General features: G+C 37.8%; 1 protein-coding gene across 5 annotated transcripts in view; it reads left to right on the top strand.

Annotated features, from left to right (window-relative positions):
• The window catches only part of brsk2b (BR serine/threonine kinase 2b), a 105938-nt gene that overhangs the window by 45264 nt on the left and 45857 nt on the right, over positions 1 to 14817 (top strand). For all 5 annotated transcript variants that reach the window (XM_057334510.1, XM_057334502.1, XM_057334495.1 and 2 more), the window contains exon 2: positions 9348 to 9442. In XM_057334510.1, the coding sequence (XP_057190493.1) occupies positions 9348 to 9442 (95 nt within the window). The remainder of the gene's footprint in view (positions 1 to 9347; positions 9443 to 14817) is intronic.

The following is a 14817-nucleotide window of genomic DNA, read 5'->3' as shown; positions in this document are numbered from 1 at the left end:
TTTCATGTCAGTGCATGCATGTATTGGGCATGCTTTAGGCTGCCCAGTGCCAAATTAACAATTGATTCTGAAAATATCAAGATAATCCTGTCCAAATGCTCTTAAGATATCCTGGTCACTTTCATAGCCCACCAGGAGGCAGCAATAACAGCTTAGCCTTTGAGGATTTATTTGGCTCCTCTTGGCTTTCATTAAGCGCAATAAACGCATGTTTAATGCCGTTGGCATGCAGCCCTCTTATTTGAATCCGGCCCAAGATGCTCATGGAGCATGTGCTGCAGGATGGGGCAGCTGGAGACATGTCTTCTGTCCAGTCCTTCCCCCATCCTTCCAGGGATCCTGTTTGGTAGCTCTGGGACTGGATTTTGGACATCGGCCCAAAATAGGCTCTGAGATTTGGTCATGGCCATGAGACATCAAGTTCATCGATTTATTTTTGCTTGTAGTGAAGAAAAAGAGTAGGCTTGACAGAATATTGAGTGACTGTCTGCTAAGCATTTTTATGTAGCTGTGCTGTTCTGTGAAAACCTCAAGACCCAATTTTACATCTGTATTACAGTATTAAAAAGTTTGGCTAACTGACGTGTAACGCAGGGTCTGTTGACTTTTTCAGTCCTAGATTTTCCCCCAACACAGACTCTCAGCCCCGAATATAAAAACGCCATACTTTTCATTTATTTTCATTCATAATTTTGAAACAAATGATTACATTTAGTTTGTGTTGACCATTTTCTCATTTAAATGTATTAATTATCTAGATATTCAAATATAAATATAACTAATTGTATATCTTTATTTACTGTTATTTGTTATAAATAATAGTTCATGGTTCACTTGCACACAATTTTACTTGAAGGTTGAACAAACACTGATCCACAATAATATGAAAGGGATAGTTCACCTAAAAATGACAAATCTGTCACCAATTACTCACCTTCTTGTCAATTCAAACCTGTATGACTTTCTTTATACCGCTGAACACAAAAGAAGATATTTTGAAGAATGTTGGCAACCGTACAACACCGATACCAATTCACTTCTATTGTAAGGACACAAAACCAGTGCAAGTCAATGGATACCGCCATTGTTCGGTTACCAACATTCTTTAAAGTATCTTCTTTTGTGTTCTGCAGAAGAAAGTCAGTCATACAGGTTTGAAATGACAAGAGGGTGAGTAAATGATGGCAGAATTTTCATTTTTGGGTGAACTGTCACTTTAAGGGGAAAAAAGTATAAATTTTACTGTGTGCATGCTCTTTTTCACCACTTTGAAAGTAATCTCTGTACTAGCTTGTACTTTTTCTGCCAATTTTGGCATTTTATATATTGAAGCAGTCACTTTGGTTGACATCTGCTAAATGAGTAAAGTAATCCTTCTGGCATGTTTGTTTTGTATGATGGTGATGGTTGTTGGAGCTAGCTTCTCTTCGGTACGTTGTGCTGTATACTGTATATATACAGTATATAGTGGCACACTGGCACAGGTGTACGGGACACCCCTGCAGGCACGTGCTGTTGTCCCCCTGGTGGGATATGTTGGCCCCCTGCTGGGATATACGAGCCAATTATATTATGATTAAATTCATTTCTAGAATCGTGGAATCACTTCCACTTCCATTGTCACGGTTACGTGTTTACTGGGTGGTTAAAATGTAAATCTCAAGTGCTAACATGCAGCAGATTTAATGTAGCATACCAGATTTACCGTTCCAATTGGAAAAATATAACAATCAGAATAGGGGGCAGGGCTCCATTTAAAGCTTGGTGGGCTGTGTGTGTGCGGGACTGGGATGGGCTTTGTTACACCACCTAAGGTCAATGCACAAAGAATTGATTCTTCCATCTAATTCATTTCTCACTACACTTGCCTCTTTACCACCTTCATGGTGTGTCGACATTCGGGCCATAATCTTCCTGTTCTGGGCATAGCATGACGGACACGATTGCACAGCAGAGGTGTTTCAGTGTCTCTCCCTGAGGGGACTCCCATTATACCTCTGTGTTTGCAATTAGCAGATGGCATTTCAGATTGTTTCAGCGATGCTTGATAAACAGTCCAGATTACACGTCCGCAGAGGAGAGTCAAATCCCCTGGTTAAGAAGGTCTTAGGGGACAGATTCCCTCGTGTCTCTTCACATACCCTGGACTGCTACGCTATATAAAAAAACGCAATTAAAACATGGTCACAGCCAACTCAATTCCCATACTTTTTTAAATGTATGATTCGCATTCAGATTTGATCATCAATCATAATTTTGACAAGCACAGGTGGCACATTGAAACATTTCCAAATGGCTTCTCTCATAACGGCAGTCACCTGAAACACAGATATTAAAAGACACATGTCACAACCATCTCAATGATACGGAGAGCCTCGTAAGTTTTACTAACAGCTCTATGTGAAGTGTGGTACTTTGCTGCAAGTATCTAAGCAAATAAAACACCTATTTTATTTTTCATGCAACATTCTTTACTGGCAGATCCCAACGCTTGATTATTCCGGTCTAAAAAGGCTTGGTGTGAATTTTACCTACAGCATTGAAGATTCAAGAACCCGATCAAATCTGCATATATTGAGTTAGAATTGGCCTTAATAAGTGTGATGAGTATAAAATTGGTTTTTGGCTTTCAATCATCTTCACAAAGTAATTTTCTCTAGTTGAAAATGTAATAAATGCACTTAAAGGGATAGTTCACCCAAAAATGAAAATTCTGTTGTCATTTACTCAGCCTCAAGTTGTTTCAAACCTGTATACATTTTATTGTTCCACTGAACATAAAAGAAGGTATTTGGAAGAATGTTTGTAACCGAACAGTTCTGGGGCACCATTGACTTCCATAATAGGAAACTACTATGGTAGTCAATGGTGCCCCAGAACGGTTTGGTTTCCTATATTATTTTAAATATCATATTTTATGTTCAACAGAGCAAAGAAATGTATACAGATTTGAAACAACACGGGGGTGGGGGGGTGGGAGGGTGGAGTAATTGATGACAGAATTTTCATTTTTGGGTGAACTATCACTAAGCGATGAGACCTGCATGATCTAAACAATCGGATTTAATAGGAACTCTTATGCTCGAAATGCAAAGCAGAGTATGTAGTATTTCTGCAGTTTCTACATCTCTACACAAATGCTAACAGCAAATGGCTTTGACAGCAAATGCTAAAAATAGCCCTTAGTTTCTGGACAGAGGGGAAGCATTTGTTGAAGTGTGGGTGGGTGGTGATCGCTAGACTGCTGTTTCCCCCAAGCAGAGACCATTAAAGAACTAATTGAAGAATTTTCGTAATATAAACAAAGACATAAACAAAGAAACAGACAAATAGACAAAAAAGCTAAATTTAATGCCTGACTTAGGTAGGTAGGTTTATAAGACCCAGGCTGATATTAGAGCAGTTTGTTTTGTTGTTTTCAGTGGTGAGCACACATCAATACAGAACAAACTCCTGCTGACCCGCTCGAAACATCATGTCAGATACACAAGTGATCATCAGATGTGTTTTACACCTGCCCTGACTCAATGTCAAACACTTGAGTGGCTGTGTTTAGAGTCAACTGTTTTCACCGAGAGAATATTAAAACGAAAACATATTTAGTTGCAAAAGGTAAGATTGAATGAATGCTCACAAGTTTGAATTCAATAAAAAGCAAATAATGTTCTCAAACTAATCGTGCATTTTGTTCTGGACTATGTTAAGATATTATTAGGGACACACTTTGGGTCTCTGTGCTAATATGAATATGAAATATAAACCTTGTCTCAGAATTTTCCTAAATCCTAAAAAATAAAAATAGACACAAACTGATTACATTAACTAATACTGCACCGCTTAAATTGTACCCGATGGAGATTTCTGAGCTTTTTTCTGACTTTAGTGACTGCAAATCTGTCATTTCAGAGATCTACTGAAACTCCAGGAAAACAAACAATTGCTATGATTTTAGGTAATCTAATCTGAGAAGCAGAAAATTTAACCAAAAGTTTTACTTTCTTATCTGTCTAATCTCACAGCTGTCTAGAAGAAACAGTTGACATATAAAAGAGATTCTCCTCTGTGATTTGTTTTTATCATGGAATGTCAATAATCAGTCTTTATGTATATGTTGACAAACACTGGAAAATATTAAGCAAAGCCACTTGACTTACTTTGAACATACATGTATCAGCGATGCATTATAAATAAGTACAAGTAACCATTTCGCCTCAAACTCCATTTGTTTCACTCACTGTGTAATTATGGAGATTTTATGCTGGAGTCCTGATGGTACATTAATCAAAAATAGATCTGAGTGGGACTGTAGAGTCCTGGCAAGAGTCGTGCTTATCTATTGTGTGCTCAGATTCTAGTGTAGCTGCCAAATCACATGCTAGTGCTTTCCGATAAGAAAAGAAATAAGGCCGACAATACAAATGGTTCTCGTATTCTCAAGGCATAAGATTTATTTTTGTTTAGGAGACAGGGTGGGTTGTTAATGAAAAAACTCAAGTGTGTCTTTGGGTGAACATGTGTACAGAGAAAAATAGGACATGTGAAGAATTGGAATGATATGGAGGCTGTTGTGTTTGTGGGAACAATGTAAAGCAGAGGAGACCTGACCCAGAGTGCTGGTTGATGGGAGATGCCCCAGTGATTACTGATGCATGTTATTGCTGAAGGTCACCACCAGGCAATTCTCTCTAACTGATGAACTCCCATTTATTGATCTGTTGAGCCCCTGCAGTGGAAGGATGAGGAAAGCCTGCGAGGAGGAGACATGCTGAGCCTCTGGGGAAGCACTTTCACTATGCCGCCTACTATGAGAACATGAACTGACAACATGAGGTTATGCTGGTGCTTGGTGTCATCGCTTATCAATGCTTTATACCATCTTCCATGTTTTTACTTTGTGAGGAGTCAATTTATGAAGAGGGTAGAGTCTAGAGGTGAGGAGGGATATGGATGTATATAAAAAAAGAGCTTTTATTGATTTACCTTTATGGTTTTATTTTCCTTAATCCTCTCACTGCTTTCGCTTCACAAGGTTTAATTTAATTAGTGAAGTTTATTTAACTTGTTTAATTGCTCAGGTTTACGATTAGAGATTAAAAAAACATTTTAATTCTTAAAGATCCATTGTGTAATTTTTTTTGGAGAATCTATTGACAGAAATGCAGTATAATATACATAACTATGTCTTCAGAGGTGTATAAAGACCTTACATAATGACGCGTTATGTTTTTATTACATTAGAATGAGCTATTTCAATCTACATACACTGCGGGTCCCCTTGCGTGAATTCGCCATGTTGTTTCTACAGTAGCCCTAAACGGACAAACTGCTCTACAGTGCGCGTTTCATAAATACGTTATCTCCTTTGGCAAAGATGTGAAAATGTGATGACATCTTAGTGCTGTGTCAGCCACCGTAGTGCTTCGAAACGGAGGGGTGCAGTGAGCCGTTGGTTGCAGTTTGCAACTTCACCACTATATGCCGCTAAATTTCATACACTGGACCTTTAAGTATTAACCTTAATACAATTTGTCCAGTACCATTGTTGCTATAAACATAAATGAGATCGCAAATTATGAGGATTGATATAGAAACGTGTGTTTTTTTTAATGTATGAATCATAAAAATGTGGGAAAAAATTCCTAGAAACTTCACCGTAATGCTCCAATCATGCACAACTTCATTCACATGAAGTACCATGTGTTATTTAGTTCATGTTTTGATGTAATGTCACATGCAAATTTAACATATTTAACTGCAAAATATACAGAATTTTAAAGTACAATATGTTCCTTTTCCCAGTAATTTGGTTTTGATACAGTGATTGCAGACATTTTCACACACGCTTCCTTCACAACTCAACCACAGATTTTTAAAACTGTGTGTGAAGTGTTAATGGAAAAATCTCTTATGGCCAAGTGTTGTTTTTCTCTGCAAAAATGATGAGAACACTGCTTGTTTACTTGCTTGGAAAACTCAACGTGGTTGACTCATCCGTGTTATCTGGGGTTTGTTTTGCACAGAGTACTGAAGAGTACACTAACTTTAGCTTCTTTGATTAGTGCAGTGACTCCAGCATGAGTTTCCATGGTTTCCATTTCAGCGCTTTATTAGAGAGGTTTGCTGCTTTAATGATGTTTAGTATGATTGATTATTTTTAAGGGAATTGGGGAAGATTTGTGTCTTTTGACATGAGAGTTTGACATGAGACGTTGGTTTTCTTCAAGACTAGCTCATCTTGTCTTCACTATGATTGCAAACAAGAAAGTTGAGGAAAGTGCACTTCGACTGTAACCGTATAGTTTCTTATGTCCCTCTGGTAGTAATTATTGGTAGGTGTCAGATTCAGGAGTATACACTTAAGAATAAAGGCTCTTAAAAGTTTCTGGACAGCGATGCAATAGAAGAACCATTTTTGGTTCCACAAAGAACTATTCAGTCAAAGGTTTTTTAAAGAACCATCTCTTTCTTACCTTTTTATGATCTGAAGAACCTTTTCTCGCCACAAAGAACCTTTTGTGAAACAGAAAGATTCTTCTGATGTTAAAGTTTTCTTTATTGAACCATTTAGACAAAAAAGGTTCTTCTATGGCATTGTGAAGCACCTTTATTTTTAAGAGTATATGGCTACTGTATAACTACTGTGTGCTTACATTTTGTACAAAGTGTGTGTTAGTCTATATGTAAACTTGAATATTTACAATAGTAAACTGTAGTTAAATGTATTTAGTATTCTGTAGTATATTATAGTAATTACTACAGTGGTTTGTAGTCTTACCTATAATAAATGTAGTGTAAACATCAGTACAGAATACCTTGATATTTAAAAAACACTAGTATATAAAGGAACAGTAAACACTAAATAGTAAACACTAAAATATACTACAGCATTTCTTCTTGTCTGAATATTTTATCCTGATGCTTATGACACTTTTTCATATCAATATTCAATAAATAAAATAATAAATAAATATTATATTTGATATTTGTACATCTATATATTGTTGTTTCTTAATCTAATTCCACAAGTCGTTTGCACTGCGCTCTTGTTTTTTTTCTGTTGTTGTGGTGCATTAATCTAAAAAATTCTCTTCATACTGATTCGCACTCACAGACAAACGTTTTTTGGTATTTTATTAAAACATTGGGGTCTGTGTCTTTGTCCCCTAATGTTTGAATAAAATACCAAAATAAGTTTGTTTCTTAACCTAACGTTTTTGTGGCTAATTTGCAGCAATACGTGTCTGTTTACCATAACACTGTATGTTGCCAGTTTCTAGACCAGCATAGCCTTGCTCCAAAACTTTACAAGAGATGTTGTGAACCAGCATGGTATTTCTGATGCAGTTGGTTTATCTAGTTGGACACATCATCATCCAAAACACAATATGCTATGCTGCTCTTTTCAACAGGGTCGGCATTAGCCGTAACATCGGACGTTGCTGGGACGTGGTGATTACCTCCTGAAGACATACCTGGAAAGTACCATATTCGTCGCAGTGACGTACCAAATAACGTTTCTGGGACATGGCGAGCACGTCCTAACAACCAAACAGTCATGTTATTAAAATAGTTTTTTATTTAATTTGAACAATTATCATCCCTCAGATGGAGGATTAAATTAATTTGTGATTTAATCTGTGCGTTAAAGATTACATTTTATGCATAATTGGAGTAATTCTCTATTCATATTATACTGTAGTACATGACATAAATAATCAAAGACTTCAACACAATATAGAGGTTTTAAAGCAGATATTTATTGACAGGGATGAATAAACATTATCTTTAAGCTTAACATTATATTCTTGTTTTACCGCATGAATTTAGCAGGTTGTCCGTTTTTACAATCAAAAGCTTCTTTAGTCACACTCGCAAACATCCGTGTCCGTTCATTTAAATGCTCCAAATCGATCAAAAATCACTAAAATATGTTTACTCTCACATATGTAAGGTATAAAGTAAAGAAAGAATATTAATAAACCGCTAAAGTGATATATCAGGCAGTGATAGCAGTTAAAAAGAAATGACGTTAAACTTTTAAATGATGCGAGTGTGCGGCTCTTTGCAGAACAGAGAAGGCACGTGCGTGCTGGAGACACGCACTCACATATCAGATGCACGCACTAAATAAATAGAAACGCAGTTTTAATTGTGGTATCGAATTAAACTCCTGTTCAATAGCTGTCAGAAGTCGGATTTATAGCATTCGTCTTGACATTATAACAGATTTACTCTGATCATACATTTTCCATACAATACCATAATAAATAGAAATGACCAGATTCATTAATCAAATGACCAGTGTCCATATTATTTGAAGACGAGTACATCACATCGCTACAACGTTCTCCATGGGATTAATTCACAACGTTATTTGAGGACGTGGCTCAGACGTTTCTGGAACGTAAGCAAACATTCTAAGAAATGGAACGATGCCAAGACGTCCTCAGAACATGGTCACAAAGTAACGTCACGGTGACCAAATGAAGACGAACTGGCGACGTCATCAGAACGTACTGTGTTTGCTGGGATGTCTTTTCAACAGCTGCTCTTAGCCATCTGCACCTGACCTTTCTGCCCCTTTGCTTTTTCGGGTGCCCAGCTAGAGGCTTTTGTCTTTCTACAAAGTTCTGCCAGCGACTTGCAATAGCAGATACATTAGTCAGTGCGTGGCATTTTACACGTGTCCGTGTGTTCATCTCAGCGGGAAGCAATTACGCATAAATGAAATATTCATTGGGTCCCCGGACGCTCTCTTGTGCACCCTCAAGCCCAGCATGAGGGTGGAAGATTGCGTCCTCTCCTGTGATACAACATCGGTGACACGTCGTGAAAGTGGGGCGAGATGCCATTGGGGTTTTTACGACATACATATAAAAGAGATGCAAGGAACTGTCAGGTGTTTATAACCCCTCTGCCCCCGGGGTAAACCTTTTGGGAAATCAACAGTTTGATATGCAGAGGCATGCTGAAAAATGGATGGGGTAATAAATGAATGCACAGACGTGGCATTTAGCCAAATATGGTTGCTGATATATACATGCCCGTGTCAGCCTTTGAGCGCAGTGATGGTTTTTTATCGTTGAAATGACAAAAGCTTTGAGGGTGATCCTGCGTTGATCTGCCGTTGTTTGTGTTTACGTATATGTTCTCTGACATTTACTTTGCATCATGAAAAGTGCCCCTGGGTGTCACATTATGGATACCAGGGGCTTTAGAAGGAGAATTCTCATTTTGTTGAAATGAAACCCACGCTGGGACCTGCCTTTTATCATGTAAGTGCTTTGTGGTTGATGTACTTTTCATGCTTGTTGACAGAATTTCTTTTTTTCTTCTCTCTTCCCCAGGCCTTGTGAAACTGGGCATCCACTGTGTCACATGTCAGAAAGTTGCTATTAAAATTGTAAACCGGGAGAAACTCAGCGAGTCTGTGTTAATGAAGGTAAGACATTTTTTTCAATGTACTGCATGAATTTGTGAAACAGTCCGTACGCCCTGAACTGTAATGGGATTGATGAGTCAAAGTTATGAATTTGTGCTGTTCTCTTAATGATTCAAAGTTATGAATTTGTGCTGTTATCTTAATGCGGACTGTTCCATGTGATATTAAGTGAGCTAGAGCTGAATCTGTCAATTATACTACATTAACACTAAATATTTCAATTTCCCTAAGATTGCTCACAAAGCTCATTCTTTCACAAAAACAGATGTTTACTGCTAAGTGTCTTTCTGTAAGGCAATATTTGCGATACAATATTTCACCTAAATACTCAAGGTGTTTGTTATAGCAACTAGACGTGAGAGTCTTGTAAGGTTTCCTCTTGGTTTACAGAAGCATCAGGACACACAATCTCAAACTGGACATTGATCAGTGCGAGTTGGGTTAAGGTTATCTTTAATCTTTCATTATTTACTTCGAAGCGCCAAGTGAGTGTTGGATAGACAGCTCTTCATCTGATTCTGCTTGTGCTTTTGATGAAAGTAATATTGGCCTCTTTGTAACTTAAGCTTGTGATACATCAAGCTCCATATCTTTATTTGTTGAAAGTTAAGTGTTTGGAGACGAATGTACTGTATCACGGAAGAATTTGAGAGCATTGTTTATTTGCATGTGCTGCATTGCTTCAGAGATATTTTGTTAAAGGAATGCAGATATGCAGTAAGCACACAAACAGATTTTTCTGTGCAGCAATAGTTATTGATTATATGTGTTAGAACAAGCTTTGGAACTGATGAATAATTTCTCTTGAACAGTCTTGTTTTAATTATACTTACCACTGTAAGTATCATGTCTTTAACAGGGAACAATGATCTTAAATTAAGGTTTACCTTTTTCTTAGTTACTAAATTCAAGATTATTTTTCTTACCCCATTGGCATATTTTTTTGCTTGTTTTAAGCACAAATTCACTGAAATTTCATATTTTTTTGTCTAAAAACAAGACTTATTTTCTTAGGTGATTTTGCTCATCAAGAAAATGCATCTTGATTCAAGAATTTTTAGCCATTTGTATTGGAAAACAAGACAAAAATACTAAGTAAGAAAGTCATTTTTTGCGGTGATATAGAGGGTTTTAACAAGTTTGCAAAATATTTCAGGTATAAATTTAGAAATGACAGTAATTCATTTTGCAGCTAGTTTTGCAGATGTGTTTGGTGCCTCTTTTAAAGGGATAGTTCACCCAAAAATAATTCTGCCATTATTTATTTACCCAATATGACTCTTTCTTCTGTGGAGCACAGAGAAGATATTTTCATAAATGTCTCAGTAGTTTTGTGTTGTGTTCATATCATACAATGAACGTTTGGTTACCAACATTCTTCAAAATATCTTCTTTTGTGTTCAGCAGATGCTGTAACTTTACACTTTTACATCTGTAAAACTATTACAAAAAACCTGCCAATGGAACAAGACAAAATGCACACATTTAATATACATTTTTACTAACAAGTCTTAAATAACATTTAAAATGATTTTTCTGGCTAAGATATTGATGCTGATAGAAATAGTTGCATTGCAGATATTTATATTTAAATGTACATTTTTGACAGGTGGTCACATTGCTGTACTATTTTAACATCATCTAAAAGTCTAAGTCGGAAGATATTCTTTGCTTTCCAGAGCCCTGTTCTTTTTCAAGCTTTAGTGAATAATTGACTCTGTGGTTTGGCACTGATACCGTGCACTTTAACATTTACATTTAAAGAGAGAGCAGAAATGACAAAAAGTGCCTGTGAAGATGCTGATGTTGCTGTTTTTTAATAAAATCAGTGAGCTTCAAGAAAAGGCCACTTCAACTTTTGACCCAATCATCTTTATTTCCTCAGTTTCCACCCAACATCATATGGATTTCATTAAATGGTTAATGGCTCATTAACTCCTTCTAGATTGTGTGGAAGTAGTAATTTAGATGAGCTGATTGGTTTCTCGTTGTAATTGGATGTGAGAGTATACAGTCATCCGGTTCACATCCAGTCCCCAGACCCTTCTTCTCACTCATAGGTGCTTGGACTGCAGAGGAAATTGGCTGTCTGCAGGAAATAGACTTGGCAGTGTGGAAGTGTGGTTGTGGAAGCATGCTTTGGTGTTTGTAATTGGTGTTTCAGTTTACTTTCTTTACCAGTGTGGATATTAGACAGTAGTTCTGCCACAAGAGACATGGGACAAGTGTCTTCTTTTTAGAAGTTAATAAGGTCATAAATGTATTTACTTTGCTATAAATTGAGCTATATGGTTATGGTAGCCTGTTACAACAATTTTGTTTCAAGTATAAAAAATCGGAATATTGAAGAGATTTCATTTGTGATTGTGTTACTATGGGAAATTGATTATTTGCATGTAGCATTTTCTTCATATCCATCACCTGGTCAGATCTGCGTCCCATCAGTGGTACTGCTATCTTAAAAAAAGATGTCATAATGTAGAGTCAAAGTAAGCCTCTTTTATGACTGATAGTTAGTGCTGTTTCTCCGAAGGTCACACTGTAACCTATTCTATTGTATCTCTTGCTTATTTTAGGTTTCGCAGGGGCTGTTGTCATGGCAACCTGACATGATTGGCTTGGGTAAGGAGGTGGGGGAGAAAATGATATGCATAATAAAAATGGCCTCAGATGCTTTACGCCTCCATCAAAGTATCAGAGAAATCAACTACAGAAAGCAAAAGTTAACACAAAAGAGCAATTGAACTCCTCCCATCTTCTCTATGGTGTACTTTTCTTTAATTTCACCTTTATTCATTCTTTGACTTGAATCTTAATTCATCAATTTATTTTTATTGGAAAGTGTAGGCAGGTGCTGTAAGCATGAGAGACGGGCTGTGGGATCAGGATACAGTATAACCCAAGTCCGATTTGAATCTGGGTTCACGTGTGCCAGCAGCTTTTATACTGTATGTACATAGCGTGAGCTTCATGTCCGACCTTTGCCTCAGATTTAACCAGGACTTTATTTCAGGTGAACTCTTGGGAGTCTCCCTGATGCCATGTTCTTCTGGGAGTTCCCCCTCGCCATGTCTTGATGGAATAAATAAACAATAATGACTCTATTAGCATAATTTTAGACAGCCAGCAGGAGGTCACCTGTCATTCTGTTGTTGCATTTTTTTCCTTACTTTTTTATTCTTCAGCCTCCGGCAAACCCCTCGCTGGTTGGCATTTGCATTGCGTGGAGCCGGTATGCAGCTGTCAGTGTGTGGGGGTGCGTGTGTGTCTGTGTGTGTGTGGAAGGCAGGGGGTTCGAGCACTTCCTGTCAGTTTGGGCTCTCTGGGACGTAGTGTGAATGTTCATGTCATCAGAGTCCAGGGTGAGTGTTCAGCATCTGGCTTTACGTCGAGTGTGAATCTGCTGTATGCGTGCCAAAAGCCAGGTGTACGGCATCAGCGTACGGTAGTGAGTGTGTTTGCGGGTGTGCGATCATGTCTGGTCCCTGGGAGAAGCAGTGTTGTGTGTTAGGTCAGAACACACATAGAACAGAGACCTGGCATTTGAGAACATGTTCCTCACAGAGAACTCCACTGCCCCTGCCTGGCCCCTCCTGAGCTAATGAAGTCATCGCTGACATTTTCAGACATGAAGAAAATAACTCTTTGACTTGCTTTGCGGTCACGTTAATGAGGGTTATGTCCGGATGTGACCGCATCCTACTTCACTTCAGAAGATTTGCTGCACATGCCTCACAGCAACTATTTCTTGCTCATATATTTGTACAGTCATTTATTTTTAACAATTTCATAAACCCCTATTTTGCTAAAAAATACTTCGGTAATAAAAAATCTAGAAATGGAAAGTTATGTTTTGAAAATTTGTCTTAAGGACACCATGAAATTGACAATTTGATCTTTTATGGAATATTGTATTGATTTTATAAATGACATATCTGTGCGCTTCATTGTATTTTCATGCCCTCATAATCTTTATTCAAAAACGTTTACGTCCTTTCTGCTTGAAACAACCTCTCTTCACTTTCGGTCACTAAGACAATCGCTACTTCCGTTTTTGCCGACTTTAAAGCTGCGATTTGAAACCGAAACTTTTTAACAATTTATTTATTGTGCAAGTACCAAAAACAGTGTTTAAACCTGTCTTTTTACCTTATTTTAAAGGTCCTGTGTGTAATATTTGGGAGGGACAGAAATGCAGTATAGTGTACATAACTATGTCTTCAGAGGTGTATAAAGACCTTACATAATGAACGCTATGTTTTTATTACCTTAGAATTAGTTATTTCTATCTACATACACCGCTGGTCCCCTTACATGGAATTCGGCATGTTGATTCTACAGTAGCCCTAAAAGGACAAACTGCTCTACAGAGCGTGTTTGGTAAATACACTATCTCCTTCGTCAAAGAAGCGTAAACACAATGACATCTTTGTCCTTTGAGATCCATCGTAGTGCTTCGAAAGGGAGGGGTGAGGGGTGGAGTAAGCCGTTGGTTGCAATTCGCAACCTCACTGCTAGATGTCGCTAAAATCTCCACATTGCTCCTTTAACTCTTTTACTGGAGTTTACTGTAGTTTACTTTTTGAGTATTACAAATTAATTTCCTTTACACTGTTCTAGAAATCATTCCAAACATACTTTTGTGCTTCAAAGCGTTTTTTTAATCCTAAGTAGTGTGCTTATCTTTCAGTTTCCCTTGAGGCTGGCTACTCAAAACTTACGACAAAACATGCATTAATCATCATTCCCTCCTAATGCATCAGCTTGACACTGCAGGGTGGCTCCTAGTAAACATTTCAGAAAGGTATCCTTCTTTGGTTGAATCGAGTCTTGGGTGGGTACTTGTAAATGGCCCAAGGGATTGTGGGAGTGAAAGTTATACTCAGCGTGATGCGTCGCATCCAGACGGGTCCCGGAGGGGAAAGCTAACATTTCTGAAACCAAGCCCAGTGCCGCCCAGGAGACCGACTGGAAAGAGGAAGGAGGGACATGTTGGACTCCTGCAGAGAAGAGATAACTCAAGTTGTGGATGAGCGCCAGTGTACACATAAGCTATATGTTGCAAAGTGGGGAAGAAATGGAGAGGTTGAACTTTTGTAGAGATTTAAAGGAGTATTTGACCTGAAAATGAAAATTCTGCAATCATTTGCTCACTCTCATGTCATTCCAAACCTGTATGACTTTCTTTCTTCTGCAGAACACAAAAGAAGATATTTTGAAAAATGTTGGTAACCAAGGAACATTGGCTCCCATTGACCTTCACTGTATGGACGCAAAACCACCAGACATTTCTCAAAATATCAGAGGTTTTGAATGACACGAGGGTGAAGAAATGATGACAGAACTATCCCTGTTTTAAAGAAGGAAACCACACC

Source organism: Triplophysa rosa, linkage group LG1 (genome assembly GCF_024868665.1).
Source record: "Triplophysa rosa linkage group LG1, Trosa_1v2, whole genome shotgun sequence".
In the NCBI taxonomy this organism is placed as follows: domain Eukaryota; kingdom Metazoa; phylum Chordata; class Actinopteri; order Cypriniformes; family Nemacheilidae; genus Triplophysa; species Triplophysa rosa.
Note: the sequence above shows the minus strand (reverse complement) of the source record. Positions and strands in the feature narration are given on the sequence as shown.